General features: G+C 39.3%; 2 protein-coding genes across 2 annotated transcripts; both read left to right on the top strand.

Moving 5' to 3' along the window:
* Positions 1-5,218: 5,218 nt before the first annotated feature.
* Positions 5,219-11,151, top strand: LOC121527930 (gastrula zinc finger protein XlCGF28.1-like). Its single transcript, XM_041814972.1, has 2 exons — positions 5,219-5,450; positions 9,378-11,151. The coding sequence occupies exons 1-2, from the start codon at positions 5,279-5,281 to the stop codon at positions 10,661-10,663; spliced, it is 1,458 nt and encodes a 485-aa protein (XP_041670906.1). The 5' UTR covers positions 5,219-5,278; the 3' UTR covers positions 10,664-11,151.
* A 3,134-nt stretch (positions 11,152-14,285) lies between these two features.
* LOC121527926 (zinc finger protein 260-like) lies at positions 14,286-22,278 on the top strand. Its single transcript, XM_041814969.1, has 4 exons — positions 14,286-14,490; positions 15,434-15,778; positions 16,511-16,672; positions 20,280-22,278. Exons 1-4 carry the CDS (start codon positions 14,319-14,321, stop codon positions 21,353-21,355), a joined length of 1,755 nt encoding a protein of 584 aa, XP_041670903.1. The 5' UTR covers positions 14,286-14,318; the 3' UTR covers positions 21,356-22,278.
* The last annotated feature ends 456 nt before the right edge of the window (positions 22,279-22,734 follow it).

The raw sequence follows: 22,734 nt of genomic DNA, 5'->3' as shown, positions 1-22,734 counted from the left end.
TTTAATTTTTGCACATTTTTTGTTTGCGAGTTCATCCACCATAAAAATATGATTTTTTTAAGACCATCCACTGGCATAGAGAACACATTTAAAGGGATAATGCTGCCTCTGTGACCTGTTAAATCCTGACTGTCTGACGATGAACTTTAACCTATTTAGTCTCTGTCACTGTCTGTGGCAATAGCATGTTTCTCTTTCATTGGTGTCAATTTATTATCAATGTAAGTCTTATCAAATTATTCAGGATGATGAAACTTTTTGAGAAATACGCTGCAATCAAGACGTCAGTGCGCTGAATTTTGAAAAATTTGTAATCAAATGTATAACATGTGCACACAGAAGAGAGAGAGGTAGAGAGAGCAAAAGCACCAAAACAGGACTTGAATCGTGAAGCCTGACTGTCTTCTTGAAACTGTCGGGTCAATCAGAGAAGCTTATGAAATTCCCTGAAGTCTGCAGACACAAACTGAGCGCTGTCTCACACCAGTGAGTCATGCAGGCAGCGCGTAAACTTGGAGATCTGCGTAGGTTCACCGGTGCAGGCATAGTGCCATATCTGCCATGAAGCCACGGACACTGGCTGTGTAACACAGGATGCATGCCTGTAAACATCAGTACATCAACTTCTCTTCCTTCGTGATTTTCACGCCTTGTATCGTGCATGTTACGTTATAGTAACAGCGAAAACAAGTACACTGTGCCACACAAATAGCTGTCCGTGTGAAACACAGAATGCCGTGAATGCCAGCGCAATGTCCAGGCTTACAGCATGGGCGTATATGGATACATGACTGATTTAAGCGAAGCCTCGAGGCAGATAATATTTTGTTTAATCAAATCACCCAAATAATTCGAGAAATCGTTTCAGCCCTGAATCACACCAAAATGTATTTTGGACCATCACTTAAAAAATCCATTCAGGTGAAAAACCACATACCTGCACAATTTGCAACAAATCTTTTAGACATAAAGTTAATTTGACAGTCCACATAAGAAGACATTGCTGTGACGTCACAGTTCTGCAATGCTCCTCGCTGTTTTTATGCAGTAACCGGTGTTTCAGACTGGCAACCCATGAGGCCTGCATCTCAGAAACACAGCTCGTCTTACGCACGGAGAATTTTAAAATTTGAGGTCTGCTCTATTTCTTATTTGCACCATGACCAATTATCTGTCCATCTAGACAGGAAAATGATAAATACAGAGCCATATTTACCTTTTTGTAGCAAATATTTACATCCACATCTGCAGAATATGTTTTAAATCTGTTTCTTGATTAACCAGATGAAGGCCACGAGCTAAAATGCATCTGTTTAATAAAGTTGTTCCCCAAACATCTACTCTTTATGAAGCTTTCAGTTTCTGCACGGTCCAGGTAAAGGTAAACACAGTAACAAAGCACTTCCGGTTTGCGCTTTTCAAAGTAAAAGTCCCCTTTAGCATTTCTTTGGAGAAACTCCCTTTGTATGTACATAATGCTTTTATTATGAAAAGCTCCCGTCACGCTTCCACTTTACGCTGACTCCAGTCACTTGTAGGGAGTTTTATTGAGGTAAAACGTAGGAGGAATGACAGAGCTTTCACAGCAGGGAGACAAAACCACCATACAGCAAACTCGTGTCTGGTATGAAAGCCGTTATGGCAGCAACAGCTGCAAGCAGCAAAACCGTTTGAGAAAAGGTTACAGCATAGGAACGGCGGGGAGCGCTGCGGAACTGTGACGTCACTCCATCAGCGCGGACCAAAACATGGCGGCCTCCTTGTGAGTTTATAAGCTCAAATATACTCAAAATGCAGATATCTAGTAGTTTGTTAGTTCAATATACATTTGAGAGATACAAATATCTATTCAACAAGATCAACTTGTTTGATCATGCAAGGTTCTTTAAAGAACAGCCATGAAACTCGTCATAAATCACACCAGGCACAGGGACATCACAGAAAGCTCTCCACTGTCATTACCAACATCTGTGCATCGCCCCCCCGTTGCCACCTTCTGCTCGTACAACCTCAAGCATCTTCAGCAGAATGCCTCACTGTCCCGCTGTGCCATCAAGACAAAATGAGGATGGTAAAACTCCCAACCTCTCCCGGACATCCACCCAGCCTGGCATGATTCCAGTCAGAATCAGTGATAGGAGGATTGTGAAATCTAGATAGGCTGTGAGCAATCATGGTATTCATGTGAAAAATCAAATTCAGATTAGAGCTGCAGCAAATCAGACTCCACCACCTCCACCTGCTGCTTGGAATTGGCCCTCCTTAATGTTAGCTCCTTGGTTAATAAAATGTTTCTGGTTCATGACATCATTTATGAAAATAAACTGGACTGCATGCTTCTAACAGAAACATGGCTTGATGCAACAGCTAACAAAGAGCTGATTGAAACAGGACCTACTGACTTTACATTTTTACATTGTACAAGACAAAACAAGAAAGGTGGAGGAAATATATTTCTCTATCGTAGTAACTTAGACCAGGGGTTCTCAACCTTTTCAGCCCGTGACCCCCGAAATAAAGATGCCAGTGACTGGAGACCCCCACTGTAGCTGAAGGTGGTTGAACACAGCCTTGCACATTGAATAATAGTCATGTGCAGTCAAGGCTGCCCATAAGGGGGGACAAGAGGTGGAGCTTTGTGGGATCCAGCCAAACTGGGGTCCCATGGAGTCAGCAAAATTATGGTCCACTGTAAAGTTAAGCTGTGATATCCATATTTTACATTTAACCTGAATAATTACCACTATTATGACTGACTTAGACTGTTGGACTGTCTGTCTTGGAGAATTTTCAACCTTTATACCACCCCATAAACTTAAAAAAAAAGATTTAATGATGAATTTACTGAGCTGATTTACAAAATTCCCATCGACTACGACCACTCACCATTTCTGGTGATTTTAATATACATATAGACAATCCTGCTAATCTGGACACAAAACAGCTTCTTAACATCCTGGACACATTTGAATTTACACAGCATGTTACCGGACCCACACATAAGCAGGGACACACACACGATTTAGTTTGGAAAGTGTGTGTGTGTTGGGGGAAGGGCGGTCTTTGTCTTGGATTGTTGATTGCTTTTATTTGTTTGTTTTTAATCTTCTGTAAAGCACATTGAGTTTACATCTGTATGAAATTTGCTCTACAAATAAAGTTGAATTGAATTATGTTACCAGATTACTGTCATTAAAAACATTCCTGTTCCATACTGAGAAAAGGAACACTTGAAGCCCAGTTCACACGTTGTTAAAGGTATATGTTTTATTTACATGTTGAAACATTTGTCATGCTGTTGATAGTCAAACAGTAAACAGACATGAATGCATTATTATTCTGTTTTTAAAAACAAGCCAAGAAAGTGAAAGTTTGTCATCATACATTTATTATGAATGCTTACTTGACTTCAGGGGTGTCCACAGACAGAAATCTATGAGAATGGTGGGGCCACTTTCATATTTCTCATCTTGAGGATATTTAAGTAAGACCAATCCAGTGTACATTTATACATGCTTAGCAATTGTTCACACCTCAATGGCTTGGTAATTTCTTGGTCATTTTCAGGATATGAAAAGGAACCACTCTAACAAGAACGTCACTGTAACGAGGAGGAAAAACAGAAAGTCTAGCCAGCCTGTTATGAATTTCCCATGATTTAAGATCTTTTTATTATAATGATAACCGTCTGGTTTTGAGAATCAAATTAATTCTAAATGCATACCTTCAACCGTCAGCCTCAGAGGAGGGGGAGAAGAGACTCCATCATGTCTGCAGCTGTGTCATAGTTTAAATTATCCTCAGATTTCACACGGCTCTAACATCTTTATCTGCCAAGATTGGCTGTGAAAAGTTCTCCAAAACTTTGTAGTGGGTCCCATTGGTCAAAAAAGTAATCCAGTGCTGAAGTCCATGTTAAAATTGACAGGATAGAAGCTAATTAGCATAATTAATGCGCTAACTTGTAATATGATGATTCATTCAAGTTGGCTGGGAAATTTTAGTGTTTAAAGAATGGGTATAAATATTTCAATGTATCAATTAAAAATAACCTAGTAATTCAAAAATGTATTTATTAATAGTTTTATATAATGAAGACCTTTTGGAACGAGGTTGCAGCATTACTAATTTAAATGTAATTTATTCAGCCAATTTATTTTAATACAATTTTAAAAATAACAATAAATTGTCATTTTGTTATCGCTTTCATTACTGTAACAAAGATGTACCAAAACCGTGACTTCAAAACCGAGGTACATACAGAACCGAAATTTTTCCGTACCATTACACCCTTATTTACAGAATCAACATGGTGCTTAAGCTAAAAAGTACAATACAGTTTAGCACAACCTTCATCATCTCATGTGGGCCATATTTCATTTTATTCCTAGAATTTGCTGCAGGGCAATCAAAAATGAATAATGGGCCACATTTGGCCCCAGGGCCATCGTTTGGACCCCATGATTTACTGTTTTTATCCTGACACCCAGTTCTTCACTTTGGCCATGTGAGGGCAGGAAACACTCGACTGTCTTTGTGGATAATTTATTCTGTAAGTTATTTGTATCATTTTTACAAAGACTGTGAGATTCGAATATTGAAAAATAATTCTTATACTTTTCTATAATTTAAGTTTTTCCATGTGCTTTCAGTTGTGTTGCTGATTTTTTCTCACCAAAGTTCTGACAACACTATCTCACACGTATACATACTGTTTATATGGGGGTGTAAAATAACTAATTACATTAACTCAACTCCTGCCATTGCGTACATTTTGTGCACTTTTTGAATGATTTTAACATCAGAATTTTCTCTTTTACACTAGTATACTGTGGGAAAATTTTTGTATTCCACTACATTTTAGAAAGCATCAGTTACTGAGTGAAAAAACCCTAAAAGTTAGACAAAGGAGGTTGTGTTTTGGGGTGGCAGTACATTTTGAAAAATAACTACATAATCTTTTTTGAGCCATTTTCAAAATGGAGCGTAGTTGGAGTGAAATACCTGCCCAAATGTCAATCAGATGTTATGATTTTGCTAAAACTGGCAGGTCAAATGAAGCCAAACTGATACTGAGATGAAGAGACGTTTGGGAGCCGAAAGTCGGCTCTTTTTACTGAGCTGTGCCAAATGAACAGGATCACCGAAAAGATGTGGAATTCCCATCACTACTGTGGAGGGCAGCAGCACGCCTTTGTTGCGTCTAGTCTACCGAATATTCAAAAGAAGAAGAAGCGGGGCAACACTGAAGAACTTTACAGCCGAATAAAGGACAAGAATGTTTTCTGTGGAGAGGTTTCGAGGTTTCGTCAACCAGCGGCTAACGGCTGCAGCTGAGGAAATATTGGACGTTTTTTCAACAGCTGTCGTCGAGTACGAGGCAGAGATCAACCGTCAGCGCAGAATGCTGGACATCGTTTGGAAACCTCACATCCACTTACACAGAATAGGTGAGGAAATACGAATTTGGCTTTGTATCTGTGCTTGGAAATGTTATGAAATCGAAGTATTGGGCTCAAATGTTGAATAAACAAAAAATAACCTGATATTTCCTGAAAGTGTTAATGGGCTATGGTTAGCTCATATATTCTGTTGAAAGGGAATGAAACCAACCGCCAGTTTTTCAAAAATGTAGTCAAGCCAACCTCCAACTTTTTGAGGTGCACGTGTAGAAAGACATTACGTTAAATGATGTGAAAGAACTGAAGTCAAAATAAAAATAGGCGAATCCCATATCGTTTATTTATCGGTCCTCGGTCCTAGGTCTTCACTCGAACCAAAAGTAGTTTCCGATCCGCCATCTTTAAGACCGTCCCAAAGACCCTTATGTGGTTTTTAGACCGAGCCAGTGGCGATTCTAGAGTGTGCTAGGGCCCCAAGCAAAAAATCCCAAGGCCCCCCTCTGACAAGCATTAAACATATTTTAACTTTCATTATTTATAGCTTTCATTTGACTTACATTAGACAGGGTCGATTCAGTTTAATGTAGTAACCATACAGTATAAAATTAAGTGCTGCATAAAACCTGATAGCTATTGCTAATTTTTAACTCGTCCCCAGCTGAGCTTTTACATTTATAGTATAATGAATTCAGCTTCTATTATTATTATTAAACCACAATACACTACAGCTAAATAAAATACAATACACACAGCACATATTGCAATACAGGTAATCCAGAATACAATTAGCCAAAAATAGCTACAGCTCTGGTGTGTTTTTATCACAATAGCCAGCACTTCACCTTTGTTCTAAGATCTGACGTCTAAGGCTTATTTCAGTACATAATATGTTCCAAAGTTAATAGTCTTTCATGGAGAAAGCACTGTCAAAATTTAGATCTAAATTTCAAAGCATCAATAGTATAAGAGTTAGCTAAGACACAGCTTTCATTGTTTTTCCCGTCCAAATCATTCCATTACCGGTGTCTTAGTTACTTTTGTGAAATTTCAGTATCGTACCTTACAAGCATATTCACTTTCTCTCTGTCGGCTAGTTGTTGGCTGAGCTCAGAAGACAGCTGCGTGCAGATGTGTCAACACACAGTAGAGGCGAGCCGAAGGAGCAGGAACCCCAGGCTAACGTCTCCTGCTCAGCTAACAAAGCTAACTAACTATTAAACAATGAACAGCCAGCCTTACACCTAACGCTAGTTTAAGTGTTTGCCACACGTCTGCTCCACTTACCGCTGTCTTGCTTTCTCCTTCCTTTTTTCTTCCTCCTTTCTTTTCTCGCTTCCTGATAAGTAGCTCCGCTTCATTTTGCATGGCTGACTTTGACGTTTCTTTGGCTGACACATTCAGTAAAGTCACTGGATGTAGGTCACGTAGCAGTGCGACAGGGATGACATGGGGCCCCTTTAGGGGGGTATCCATCTAAGATGTCATTGCGATTTGACCACTGGTTGTTTGATGGGGTTAATGGGGTAGGTCACTGCAGTTGCAACATTTTAGGACATTATTGTGGAGTAAAGTTTGTCAGCTCTTGGGGGCCCCTAGTGGCCTGGGGCCCCAAGCAGCTGCCTGCCTTGCATGTTGACAAGCTGCGTCTCTGGACCAAGGACTGAGATTTGAAGACAGATGAGCAAAGACCATAGACTGTAGAAAGACTTGGACAAACCTTGTGTGACGTCAGTCGTCTGCTTACAATAGGTGGACTCAAATGGCTCTTGAAGCCAATCCGTGGAGGCTTCCATATTGAAATTGTGGTCTCAGTCGAACTTTGGATCAACCTAACAGCCAGCCCACTAAGCCCGACTTCCTATCAGCCTGCTAGCTAGCATTCCAGTTGGCAGAAACAGAGCCTCTGCCTGCCGAGCTATCTGTCAATCAAATGCACCAGTCAGCTTTCGTCCTAAATATAACAAAAAAAAATCACCCCCTGTACAGTGGGAGCACAGTAAGACACTAGCTAATGAGACACATTTTGTGTTTTGAACCAGGCTGTAAACCAGCTTATTTCTAGTTTCAAAACCGGCTGTTTAACATGTGTCCAGATGGGACTTCCGGTGTTCCTGCAGCCAGCCTCAAGTGGACACTTGCGGTATAGCAATTTGTTGCGTTTCCACGATGGCTTCATTTTTCAGGACCAGAGGTTGCCGCTTGGCAAAGACACATGAGAGCAGGCTTCCTGGAACTCTTTTTACTTAAAGACACGCCCCCTTATTGGATATCATTCTCTGATTGGACGCTGCTACACGGTGGATGTCAGTGAAACTTCACAGCAGCAGTAGAGATAAATAAAGGAGGAGAAACGGAGTTTATAACGGACGATAAACGGACTCAACAGACTCTCACAGAGAATATAAACATCAGAAGTTTTAAAAGGCTCATTAACTGATGTGCTGGGATTTAAAAGTTTTTGAAATAAGCATTTATCATGAAATAATGAAAATATATTTAATAAACTGAATAATAAAGAGTGAATCAGAATGGAGTTCAATATTTGGTTCATTTTCTGATTCACCTTCAAACAAAACATGTTTAAAGCTTATAAAATCAAAAGATTCAGATATAAATCTTCCCTTTCCCACCAAACACCAAACATCATTTTGACATTTTTTTCTGCATTCAGTCCATCAGCCTTAATTTAGTCAAAAGATAGTCGTAGGAAATTGAGCCATGTTTTGTCCATCTGATTTAGTCCAAATTAAGTGCAATAATAGTCATTCAAAATAAGTACATGTTGGGAGTGCAGATGGTCGAGTGGTTTAAGGCACTACCCATGTACGCAGGCGGCCCAGGTTCAAATCTGGCCTGTGGCCTTTTACTGTATGTCTCTTCCCTGTTTCCAAGTCTATCCACTGTCCTTCCTCTATCAAATAAAAGCATGAAAAGGCCCAAAAAATAAATCTCTGTCTGTCAGGAAGAAACACGTTTTAAATTATAGCAGGGTCAATAAAGTTACTATCAGTCTGATAGTGAGCGTCGGGTTTGATCATTAGTCTTCACACTGAATAATTAGGATAATAAATAATTTTATAATATAGTATTTGCTGGTAGAAAGAGTCTGCATGTTTTTTGATATACTGCAGGTTCCTCTTCATATGTATTTGTGATCCCACACTGAGACCAAACACTGTAAATGTAGATATTTTATTAGAATAAATAAGTACAAATTTATAGAGACACAACTGTTTTTGCCTCCTGACAGCTGGTTGATGATCAGCTGGTTGATGATCAGCTGGTTGATGATCAGACGGCACCGTCACAAACTGATGTCGCTTCACGTGACGCTGCGGAGGGAAGGACATCCTATGGGCCGTTAAACATCAGTCTTTTGGCTTCAGTCCTCTGCGTCAATTCCTCCAGTCTCTTCGTGAGTCTCTGGTGGGCGGGACTAAAATTCAAGGAAAAGACTCACACCAGAGACCCAAGCCATACATTAGTCAAAGTGAGATGCAGCCAATGTCATAGATACCGGTACGTAGATGCTCCCTGGACTGCTGGCTGTCATTGGGGAGGTTGCACCTCGCAACCGCCAAATATAAGAGGGGGTGTCACAGCTGATGTTGAATGTAAATCAATGATGGCAGGAGGTCTATTGTACCCCACAGAAAAATAAATAAATTTTCAAGCCATTTCTTTGATGATTAGGGATAACTGATCCAATAAAAACCAGGTTCTCATACCAAAATCTTTACCTAATATAAGATTGCAGAACTTCTGTACAGAAGAAACAGCAACATGTGTACTCATGTGTAAACTTTTGCCTATTTTCATGATCTGTCTTTAAAATGACAAAGAATGTGTAATTTGTCACACGTGGTATTGAAAACGTATAAAACATTTTGGCTGAACAAACAGTTGTATACTGGCATTAATGACATGTTTCCTCTACCTTCACTTTGTTTTGTTGTTTTGTTTTTGTATCTCCAGACGTCCCACAGCAACATCTGTGTAAGGAGGAGGAGGTTGAGCAGCAGCTCTGTAACCAGGGGAGAAAGTCCAGTCTGGACCAAGAGGAGCCAGAGCCTCCACAGGTTGAAGAGGAGCAGGAGGGAGAGCAGCTCAAACAGGAGGAGACTGACACGTTGATGCTGACTCCTACTCAGGAGGAAAGTGAGCACAGAGAAGCAGATGGACAACATAAACTCCAGCTCCTTTCTCACAACTCTCATGTTGCTGAGAATCAAGATCTCAAAGAGAACAAGCAGAAAGACTCAGAGATAGCTGGAAAATCAAAACCAAGACAAGAGAGAGACAGAAAACCCATAGGTGAGAGGCTGTGTTCATGTGAAGTATGTGGAAAAGGGTTTAAATATAACTGTATATTGAAACAACACATGAGAACACACACAGGAGAGAAGCCTTTCTCCTGCAGGACCTGTGGAAAAACATTCTGTATGAAATCAAATTTGAATACACACATTCGTACTCACACAGGTGCAAAGCCGTACACCTGTGATACCTGTGGGACATCATTCGCAAAGAAACATCATTTGGAAAGGCACGTCAAAATCCATACAGATGAAAAACCACATGCCTGCACAATGTGCAACAAATCTTTCAGACATAAAGTTCAATTGACACTCCACACGAGAAGACACACAGGTGAGAAACCTTTCTCCTGCACTATCTGTGGAAAAAGATTCTGTGTGAAAGCAAATTTGAAACATCACATTTATACTCACACAGATACAAAGCCGCACACCTGTGATACCTGTGGGACATCATTCACACTGAAATGTAGTTTAAAAAAACACTTAACTACCCATACAGATGAAAAACCACATACCTGCACAATTTGCAACAAATCTTTCACACATAAAGCTTATTTGGCAGTCCACATGAGAACACACACAGATACAACGCCTTACACCTGTGATACCTGTGGGGCATCATTAACTAATAGATATAATTTGAACCAGCACCTAAAAATCCATACAGGTGAAAAACCACATACCTGCACAATTTGCAACAAATCTTTTAGGGTTAAATATGATTTGACAGTTCACATGAGAAGACACACAGATGAGAAGCCATACTCTTGCAGCACCTGTGGAAAAGGATTCTGTCATAAATCAGATTTGAATAAGCACATTCGTACTCACACAGGTACAAAGCCTTACTCCTGTGGTACCTGTGGGACATCATTTGCCTGGAAATGTACTTTGGACAAGCACCTAAGGGTCCATGCTGGACATCAACCCATTCTGCCATGACTCCAGTCAGGATCAGTGACAGGAGGATTGTGAAATCTAGACAGACTGTGAGCAATCATGGTATTCATGTGAAAAATCAAATTCAGATTAGAGCTGCAGCAAATCAGACTCCACCACCCCCACCTGCTGCTTGGAATTGGCCCTCCTTAATGTTAAATCTTTGATTAATAAAACATTTCTGGTTAATGACATCATTTATGAAAATAAACTGGACTGCATCCTTCTAACAGAAACATGGCTTGATTCAACAGGTAACAAAGAGCTGATTGAAACAGCACCTACTGACTTTACATTTTTACATTGTACAAGAAAGGTGGAGGTAATACATTTCTCTACTGTAGTAACTTAGACCAGGGGTTCTCAACCTTTCCAGCCCCTGACCCCTGAAATAAAGGTGCTAGAGACTGGGGACCCCCACTGTAGCTGAAGGTGGTTGAACACACCCATGCACATTGAAGAATAGTCATGTGCAATCAAGGCTGCCAATAAGGGGGGGATCCAGCCAAACTGGGGTCCGGAGTCAGCAAAGTCATGGTCCACTGTAAAGTTAAGCTGTGATATCCATGTTTTACTTTCAACCCGAATAATAACCAATATTATCAAAACAAATATCTTTTTTTTGTGCGGTAGTATATAGCCATCTTAAAAATATGAATTCCCTTTCTTAAAAATAGAATTAAAATGAATTAGAAATTTTGGCGCGCCGGTAGTCAAGTGGTTAAGGCGCACGCCATATACGCCGGCAACCCGGGTTCGAATCTGGCCCGTGGCACTATTTCCTGCATGTCTCTCCCTGCTCTCTTCCCTGTTTCCGACTCTATCCACTGTCCTATCAAAAAAAAGGCCAAAAATAAATCTTTAAAAAAAAAAAAAGACATTTCAAAAATGGTGGAGGAATAGGTGGTGAAGTGGAGTGTAAAAGTAGCAGAAATGGGTTGCAAGTGTTTAAAAAATCAGATAAAAGTAGCAAAAATTTAAAAAAAAAATGGCACAACAGGGTTTAAGTGGCAAAAACAAGCACAAAAAGTGGTAAAATAAGATTAAGAAGTGGCAGAAATAGGTTAAAAGTGGCAAAAATGTGTGGGAAAACATTAGAGTATACAAGATATTGTACAAGAAATAAGGTTTTTAAGAGTGAAAAAAGTAGTTTAAACTTGGAAAAATTAGCATTACAAATAGTTAAATGTGGTTAAAATTGCTGTAAAAAAGTGGTAAAAAGGACTTGATAGTGGCAATAATTTATCAAAAGAGGCAAGAAAAGGTGGAAAGTGGCCAGAATCGTTTAGAATAGGCAAAAAAGGCAGAAAAATATAGTGGAAATGGTTCACAATGGACAAAAAAAATGGGTTTAGTGGTAAAAATTGGCTAAAATTGGTGGGAAAAAGTGATGAATTGGGTTCAAATTTGGCATAAAGTGGCAAAACTGGGTATAAATGGGCAAATATTGATCCAACTTGTGCAGAAATTAATGAAAAGTGGCAAATACTAGTAACAAAATTGGTTGGAATTTTTTTATTATATATTCATACTTTTTTTAAGACATCTGGTGAACAGGGGCATATGCCTTTCCCTATCACTGGAGCCTCGTCGCAAACGATTATTTGTCTGAATAATCCTCATGTGTGTCATGTCAGCACGATTATTTTACTGTTCCAAATCACATCGTAGCCTCCCAGACCCTGAATTGTAAATATCAGACTTGTTTGATATTTATGATTCCAGGTCGTAGTGCCTCTGACGGACTGACCACAACAACCAATGAGAGCGAGCAGACCGGGCAGCGTCACCTGATGGATTATACTTAAGATTAACTGAAGATGAAAAATCATTTGAAACCGTCCTCAATTTCTGTGGTCTCCCATGTTTTTAAAATTGTTTCAGATTTAAAAATCGTCTAGAGTGTGGCCGGCCTAACTGTCTTGCGACCCCCAGTAGGGTCCCAACCCCCACGTTGAGAACCACTGACTTAGACTGCTGGACTGTCTGTCATGGAGAATATCAACCTTTGAATATTTAGCTGTTGTTATTAAATCTGTTGTTCCTACAATCATGCTCACAGTGTACCACCCCCTAAACTTAAAAAAAAAGGATTTAATGATGAATTTACTGAGCTGATTTACAAAATTTCCATCGACTACGACCACTCACCATTTCTGGTGATTTTAATATACATATAGACAATCCTGCTAATCTGGACACAAAACAGCTTCTTAACATTCCTGGACACATTTGAATTTACACAGCATGTTACTGGACCCACACATAAGCAAGGACACACCCTCGATTTGTTTCTATCAAAAGTGTGTGTGTGTGTGTGTGTGTGTGTATGTTGGGGTGGTGGGGGGGTCTTTTGCTTGGATTATTGATTGCTTTTGTTTGTTTTTAATCTTCTGTAAAGCACACTGAGTTTACATCTGTATGAAATGTGCTCTACAAATAAAGTTGAATTAAATTATTTTACCAGATTACTGCCATTAAAAACATTCCTGTTACATACCAAGAAAAGGAACACATGAAGCCCAGTTCAGACGTAGTTAAAGATGTAGCCTATGTTTTTATTACTTGTTGAAAATTGTATACAACTTCATATTTGTCATGCTGTTGTTTAATATCATATATTCCATTCTGTATTGTTGTGTTTTTTATCACATTAAAATAGTCAAACAATAAACAGACATGAATGCATTATTATACAGTTTTTAACTTTTAACTTTTCCCACTGAGGGCCACACACAGAAATCTATGAGAATGGTTGGGCCACTTTCATATTCCTCATCTTGAGGATATTTAAGTGAGACCAATCCAGTGTAAGTTTATACATGCTTAGCCATCAAATACACCTCAATAGCTTGTTAACTGACGAGGGACATAGTCATTTTTAGGATTTGGTGGAGTCAGATTTCAGGAGGCCCTGCCTACCACTGGCTCCGCCCCTTGAAATGCTGTTGGTGCTGTCATTTGCTCCATTAATCTATCAGGACAGTATTAATCAAGATATCTTCTTTTCAAAATGTTGTCTAAAGAATAAACATAACACGGCCTAGTGCTGAAAAGTACAATACAGTTGCGCACAAGTTTCATCATCTCACGTGGGCCATATTTCATTTTAATTCTAGAATTTGCTGCAGAGCAAATCAAAAATTAACAATGGGCCAAATTTGGCCTCAGGGCCATAGTTTGGACACCCCTGCTTTACTGTTTTTATCCTAAAACCCAGTTCTTCCACTACATTTTAGAAAGCATCGATGGCTGAGTTAAAAAAAAAAAAAAAAAAAAACTTAAATTCAGACCAAGGAGGTTGTGTTTTGGGGTGGCAGTACATTTTGAAAAATAACTACATGATTCAGCCATTTTCAGAACGGAGCAAAGTTGGAGTAAAATACCTGCCCAAATATCAATCTGTTATGATTTTGCTAAAACTGGCAGGTCAAATGAAGTCAAACTGATACTGCAATGAAGAGATGTTTGGGAGCCGAAAGTCGGCTCTTTTTTCTGAGCTGTGCCAAATGAACCGGATCACTGAAAAGATGTGGAATTCCCATCACTACTGTGGAGGGCAGCAGCACGCCTTTGTTGCGTCTAGTCTGCCAGAAGTTCAAAAGAAGAAGAAGCGGGGCAACCACTGAAGAACTTTACAGCCGAATAAAGAACAAGAATGTTTTCTGTGGAGATGTTCAGAGGTTTCGTCAACGAGCGGCTAACTGCTGCAGCTGAGGAAATATGGGACGTTTTTTCAACAGCTGTCGTCGAGTACGAGGCAGAGATCAACCGTCAGCGCAGGATGCTGGACATCGTTTGGAAACCTCACATCCACTTACACAGAATAGGTGAGGAAATACGAATTTGGCTTTCCGTTTGACATCAGAGATGCTGTTATGGAGACAAACTATTGGGCTCAAATGTTAAATAAACAAACAATTACTGATATTTCTAGATTGAGTCGTAATGGGCTAAGTTGAACTTATGTATTCTGTTGAAAGGGAATGAAACCAACCGCCAGTTTTTCAAAACTGTAGTCAAGCCAACCTCCAACTTTTTGAGGTGCACGTGTAGAAAGACATTACGTTAAATGACGTGAAATAACTGAAATCAAAATATACAATGCAATAGATATCAATACGTAAATGCTCCCTGGACTGCTGGCTTTCATTGGGGGTTTGCACCACGCGACCGCCACATGAAAGAGGGGGAGTCTCATCTGGGATGAATGTAAGTCAGTGATGGCAGGAGGTCTATTGTAGCTTGCAGAAAAATTAATCGATTTTCAAGCTGTTTGTTTGATGATCCAGAATAACTGATCCAATAAAAAATTCTGGTCTAACCCTGTTAGTCTACTTGTATAACAATTAATAGTCCTTCACTGACTGTATGTTTAATCTTCTATTGCCGGGGGTTAACAGCGTGGTGGTACAACAGCATGAAACCAGAAGGCATTCTCCTTCTGATCCCAACATACCTTGCGTAGCTCAATCTACGGAAGCCACAGCTGGCCAAAATAAATAAATAAAAACCCAGGTTCTCATACCAAAATCTTAATCTAATGTAAGATTGCGGTGCTTCTGGATAGAACAAATAGCAACATGTAATCACATGTAAACTTTTTCCTACTTTCATTATCAGTGTTTAATATGAGAACGAATGCATCATTTTTATCATGTGGTATTAAAAAAGCAGGAAAATTTTTGGCTGAACAAACAGTTGTATACTGGCATTAATGACATATTTCCTCTACCTTCACTTTGTTTTGTTGTTTTGTTTTTGTATCTCCAGACGTCCCACAGCAACATGTGTGTAAGGAGGAGGAGGTTGTGGCTGAGCAGCAGCGCTGTCACCAGGACAGGGAGTCCAGTCTGGACCAGGAGGAGCCAGAGCCTCCACAGATTAAAGAGGAGCAGGAGGGAGAGCAGCTCAAACAGGAGGAGACTGACATGTTGATGCTGACTCCTACCCAGGAGGAAAGTGAGCACAGTGAAGCAGATGGACAACATGAACTCCAGCTCCTTTCTCACAACTCTCATGTTGCTGAGAATCAAAACCCCAAAGAGAACAAGCAGAAAGACCCAGAGATAACTGGAAAATCAAAACCAAGACAAGAGAAAGACAGGAAACACACAGGTGAGAGGCTGCATTCATGTGAAGTGTGTGGAAAAGGCTTTAAATATAACCGTAGATTGAAACCACACATGATAACTCATGGAATAGTTGGTATGAAAACCCTTAAACACAAGCTTTTAAACTTTTGTATACATTGATTTTCTTCTTCTATCTTTATTGTAGTAATTATTTTGGTAACATTGTTATCACTACTGTGGCAATTACAGTGATACTGTATCTCTAATAATGCTGCAGTGTTGATTTGGCAGCTCTTTTGAATTTAGTCTCAATCTTTACATGAAAAGATCTTTTAGTTTTAGCCACATTTTAGTCATTTTAATTCTCTATAGTTTTAGTCTAGTTTTAGTCAATGAAACCCAAAAATGCCTTAGTCATTAAAAAGTCTTTCCATTTTAGTATTTACTTTTAATAAATACAGTTATTACCTTTGAACAATTTTATATATTCATATTGTAAAATGAATATAACTGTAAAATCCTCATATTAATGCCCTATTAAAGCTTTTCTTATTCTCATATATACTGAGGAAAACACTGATGTAGCTTAAATGCCCTAACCTCACATCTGCTTGGGTTTTTACTGATCATAATGTGTTGAGCATAAAATCTGCAAAAAATTAACTACAATTTTAAGACCCTTAGACTCTAACAATCAGTTGTACGAAACATACTGGAAGTGTGTTTTTCCTCTACCTTCACTTTGTTTTGCTGTTGTTTTGTTTTTGTATCTCAGATGCAAATGGAGATGCACAAGCAGACGGACAACATGAACTCCAGCTCCTTTCTCACAACTCTTATGTTGCTGAGAATCAAGATCCCAAAGAGAACAAGCAGGAAAGCTCAGAGATAACTGGAAAATCAGAACCAAGACAAGATAGAGACAGAAAACACACAGGTGAGAGGCTGTATTCATGTGAAGTTTGTGGAAAAGGCTTTAAATATAACTGTATATTGAAACAACACACGAGAACACGTGGAATACAATATTAAACACAGCTGTTGGTGTGAAAACACTAGAACACAAGCTTTGAAACTTTTGTATATGTTAATTTTCTTCTTCTGTCTTTATCATGGTATTTATTTTGGTAACAGTTAGTAGTTATCACTACTCTGGCAATTAGGGGTGTTAGAAAATATCAATACGCTGATATATCATATTTCACGGTGAAATACTGCGTTGATTTTGTAAAATGCATTTCCAGAAAATGCACCATTTCTCCCAGAAATTGTTGCAATTACAAATTTTTTTGGTAAACGCATGTTTACTTTATTTATGTGCACTGGAATGAAACGTCCATGTTGGGACAGATATTGAGGAATTCAGGTCAAAATCAGAGCATTATTGGTTGAAAACAGTAAGAATAACACAGAAATGACCCACTTCCTGTCCAATGGCGAAGTATCAAAATGGCCGCCATGGCCACTGGGGCATATGTTTATGAGTCATGTCAATGTTAGGACACATGTTGATGAGTTCAGGTGAAAATCAGAGCATGATAGGTTTATAACAGTAAGCAAAATACAGAAATTACCCATTTCCTGTGTGAGGCAAAGTATCAAAATGACCGCCATGGCCACTGGATCTGGGAATGACACATGCCCATGTTGGGACAGATATTGAGGAATTAAGGACAAAGTCAGAGTATTATTGGTTTAAAACAGTAAGAACTAGAAAAGCACTTGGAGAGCGCAGACCTCCGCCATTAGCCCTATCTCCCAATAGTACAAAATACTTTAAAAAATTCCTGTATCCAGACGGTGATCCTGTTCACTCCCAAAGTTTAGCTAATCAGTTCTTCCTTATGCCAATTCTGACATTTCTTGAAAATTTCATCAAAATCCGTCCACAACTTTTTGAGTTATGTTGCTAACTAACAAACCCTGCCAATCACATAACCTCCTTGGCGGAGGTAATAACGCAGAAATGATCCACTTCCTGTCCGATGGCACAGTATCAAAATGGCCAACATGGCCACTGTGGTGTCTGTTAATGAAACATGTCAATGTCGGGACAGATATTGAGGACTTGAGGTCAAAATCAGAGCATGATAGGTTCACCACACTAAGACAAATGCAGAAATGACCCATTTGCATCACTTCCTGTTGGCAGAGGAGGGCGCCATGATGAGCTGTTTTCATGTGGTTGTGTTTGGTGTGATACTGATTTGCTGCCATAACATGTTGACTACCATAGAATGATGTCCCTCGAAATTACATCAGTTTTCAGTGAATAAATGTCCAAAAAGAGGCGTTATTTTAAGATTGGTGTGCAGCTGGTGGACTTCCTGTTGGGATTTTGGCCTGGGTTCAAGAGGCGTTTTTGTAGGTGTGGTCATGATGCATGACAAGCTGAGAACTCCATCTTGTGTAGTTTCACTCCGCCCTGGAGTCAATCAGATAAGTCCCCTTGGATGAGTTCGTTCAAACATGAGGACTGTAAATTGACTGAAAAATGGCCAAATTTGGACACTTTTCCTTTATGTTGTCTCTTACTGTGAATTTTAGAGGATGGCCCAAGAAGATTTTTGTTTGTCAAGTCGTGATACATGTGTACCAAGTTTCATGCATGTCGCTCAAACCTGTGGGTGGGGCTCCTGAATACCATCGAAAACCAGGTTTTGGGGCCCCTAAGGGGCCATCTTTTCAGCAAGATGAATGGGAACCACCAGAATACTAAATTTTTCAACAGGATCTAACAAGCCACCAAGTTTTGTGAGTTTTGGAGCATGCAAAAGTTGTGAGAGAAAAAAATCACACCTACAGCTACAATAGGGCTCTCACACTGGTCAGTGCTCAAGCCCTAATTAGAAGAAAAAGGCCAAAGGTGACATAATTTTACAAAAAACTCAAAAAATGGGCCGGATGACATTATTGGCACCCTTTCAAAACTGTGGGTAAATCATTTTATTTCAAGCATGTCAATCTAGAAATCACACCTGAAGCTAGTTAGAATGTCTAAAAGTTGACTCAACCTTTGTGTTGTGTGCCTGTGTGTGTCACACCAAGAATGGAGAAGAGAAAGAGGAGCCTAGAATTGTCCGAGGACTTAAGAAGCAAAATTGTGGAAAAATGTGAACAATCTTAAGGTTACAAGACCATCTCAAGAGATCTAGAAATTCCTTTGTCCACTGTGTGTAATATAATCAAGAAGTTTATAAACCATGGAGCTGTGGCTAATCTCCCTGGATGTGGACAGAAGAGGAAAACTGACAAAAGAATGCAACACAGCATAGTTGGAATGGTGGATGAACATCCTCAGTCAACTTCCACACAAATTCAGGCTGTCCTGCAGACTCAGGGTGCAAAAGTGTCAGCTCAGACCATACGTGGTCATCTGAATGAGATGAAGCGCTATGGCAGGAGACCGAGGAGAACCCCACTGCTGACAAAAAGACATAAAAAAGCCAGACTGGAGGTTGCAAAAATGTTCCTGAGTAAGCCTCAATCCTTCTCGGGGAACATTTTGTGGACAGATGAGACTAAGGTAGAGCTTTTTGGGAAAGCACATCTTTCTACTGTTTACAGAAAACAGAATGAGGCCTACAAAGAAAAGAACACAGTACCTACAGTCAAACATGGTGGAGGTTCCAAATATTAAGTTGAGGGTGCCAATTATTTTGTCCAACCCATTTTTGAGGTTTGTGTAAAATTGTCAATTTTGGCTTTTTTCTTCTGTTTTTTGTTTTCTTCTGTTCCAGTGCACATAAAGGAAATAAACGTGTATGCTAAACACATTTGTAATTGCAACAATTTCTGTGAGAAATGGTGTTTTTTCGGTTAAAATTCCAGGGGTGCCAATACTTTCGTGACTGTAAACAGGAGTCAAGTCATTTTCAAGATATACCATGCCAGAGTGAAATACTTGGATGACACAACAAACCTAAGTGCTAGACAGCATAGCGATAGCTTAGCGGCTTAAAGTAAATGTGAACAAAGCCTGCTGAAGCTACCACTTATTTTTACTCATGTAACCATAATTACCCAGTCAATACTTCCTCCACAAGCACCTTGTCTTTACATTATGACATACAAGCTGATGTACCATGAAATATAAAAGATTTTAGTACATTTACTCTATATTGGTTTATTTGTCCACTTTTCTTGGAGAAATCCTGAAAGCAGGTTTTTAAAACAAACAAACAAAAATATCATTATGAAGTTTGTTCAAAAACATTTGAATTATGCTCTAACGGCTGGTGACTTGAAAAATATTTTGACTGTCATTTGCATTAATATTTAGCAAAATAGCTGAAAAATATCATTTGCATAATAATGTGGAACGCAGTGTCAATACAAATGTGTATATATATATGTAATAAAAGTATTGCAATATATCGCCTTGCTCGTAGTATAATAATATAATGTCTTGAGCATAAGATCTGCAAAAATTAACTAAGATTTTAAGACCCTTAAGCTCTCACAATCAGTTGTCCGATAAATACTGGAGGTGTGTATGTCCTCTACCTTCACTTTGTTTTGTTGTATTTTTTTTGTATCTCCAGACGTCCCACAGCAACGTGTGTGTAAGGAGGAGGAGGAGGTTGTGGCTGAGCAGCAGCGCTGTCACCAGGACAGGGAGTCCAGTCTGGACCAGGAGGAGCCAGAGCCTCCACAGATTAAAGAGGAGCAAGAGGGAGAGCAGCTCAAACAGGAGGAGACTGACATGTTGATGCTGACTTCTACTCAGGAGGAAAGTGAGCACAGAGAAGCAGATGGACAACATGAACTCCAGCTCCTTTCTCACAACTCTCATGTTGCTGGGAATCAAGATCCCAAAGAGAACAAGCAGAAAGACTCAGAGATAACTGAAACATCAAAACCAAGACAAGAGAGAGACAGAAAACACACAGGTGAAAAGCTGCATTCATGTGAAGCTTTTGGAAAAGGCTTTAAATATAACTGTAAATTAAAACAACACAGGAGAAGACACACAGGTGAGAAGCCTTTCTCCTGCAGCACGTGTGAAAAAAAATTCTCTCAGAAATCAAATTTTACTCGGCACATTCTTACTCACACAGGTACAAAGCCGTACACCTGTGATATCTGTGGGAAATCATTTACACAAAAATATAATTTGGATATGCACGTCAAAATCCATACAGGTGACAAACCACATACCTGCAAAAAGTGCAACAAATCTTTTAGACGTAAAGGTTGTTTGACACTCCACATGAGAAGACATGCAGGTGAGATGCCTTACTCCTGCAGCACCTGTGGGAAAAGTTTCTGTCAGAAATCAGAGATGAATAAACACATTCTTATTCACGCAGGTACAAAGCCGTACACCTGTGGTACCTGTGGAAGAGCATTTACACAGAACTATAATTTGGTTATGCATGTCAAAATCCATACAGGTGAAAAACCACATACCTGCACAATTTGCAACAAATCTTTCAGACAAAAAAGTACTTTGACTGTCCACGTGAGGAGAAAACACACAGGTGGGAAGCCTTCCCTGCAATTTCCACATAGGACTGCGCCACACACCGATGCGTCGCAGATTTTCTCCGACAGAAGGCGAGCGACCCCGCCCACTGGAAGCATGTCTAGAGCCCAGCGCCGCAGTATGCAGCCCTGATCAGCAGGCAGAGATTACAGGATAACTGCGAGTTTACGCAGGAATAGTATGTCAATCGTAAATAATTTTACCTTTTGGGCTTAATTTATCATCCTTTCCGGTGTAAGTCCGTGGTATTACTGCTTCCATCATTGGGTGAGTACATTAGGAAGTTTAAAGGTTAAAGTTTGCTTAAAGGATCTGTGGTTTATGAAAAATTCTTTGCCTAAATAACCCCAAAAGTTAACTTTTTCTCATCAATGGCGCCATTGTAGCTCTGTGACCAACTGATCTCTTCGTGACCCTTTGCTCTTGCTGCATGATGAGACGTAATGTTAATATAGTGCTGATTTATGATCGGGAGTCTGTGCATTGTGTTGTATTTTGAAAGAACTGGATATTCTACGCTTGTGACTTCCTCTTCTGGAGCTTTCTGATCGACGGGTATTGACACAGTTTGGCAGTGGTCGGTGCTAAAAATAGTAGGGCTGGGTATTGCTACTGATTTCCTGAATTGATTTGACTCTGATTCTCAAGGGCCCGATTCCATTCTCGATTCAATTTTATATTCATGTAGGGATATTTTAGTTTTAAAAAAATCCCATGTTGTTTCTACATTAAAGACATTCTCAGAGAACTTAGGTTGGAAATAGTACAAAAATTGTTCCAACTAGGCGCATTATTAAAAAATTCAGGGTTAGCATAAAACTTGACCCTAAACTAGTAGTATTTACATCACTATTGTACCTCCATGTGGCCCATCCTGGATATTGTCTTTTTTTTCACTTTGCCTCTGTATTTGTAGTACTTCAATCCAAAATGCAGTCAAGTTTGGAGGTTCCTTCAGTGGAGCAGAGCTGCCAGGCTCCACCATGTTTGTTTTTACAGAGATACAGTGCTAAACAAATTTGTTAGACCACCTGTCATAATTGTCTCAAAGACCATCCAGCATCATGAAGGGCTTTAATACGGACTCTTTCATTTTCAGTGTGCTCTCGATGTTTTATATTTTTGAACAGGAATGAGGGATTTCAAACTGAATTCACCCAAATTTGAGCCGGCTCACTGGGCTTCTCTGAGAAGTCAGAAATTAATCAAGCATAACATTCAACTACTAAAACTCATTTTTCTGTTCAGGAATGCAAGTAAATAACTATAATTTGACATATTAATCAAGAAATATTAATGTGCTTTACTATTTTTTCAGTTTTTTTGTAAATCTGTAAATTTGAAAATTCATGGACAACAATAATAATTATATTTTAGCATTAAAAATATTATTTTGGTTAAAGAGCTTCTACATATTGGTGTATTAACCATTGCAGAAACATAAAAAAAATGATTTTGGTATTTACCGATGCTGTTAATTTAGGGCAGCTGTGGCATAAACCTTACTTTGG

This window comes from Cheilinus undulatus, linkage group 20, assembly GCF_018320785.1.
Source record: "Cheilinus undulatus linkage group 20, ASM1832078v1, whole genome shotgun sequence".
Lineage (NCBI taxonomy): Eukaryota > Metazoa > Chordata > Actinopteri > Labriformes > Labridae > Cheilinus > Cheilinus undulatus.
This window is presented reverse-complemented; position numbering and strand designations above follow the sequence as displayed.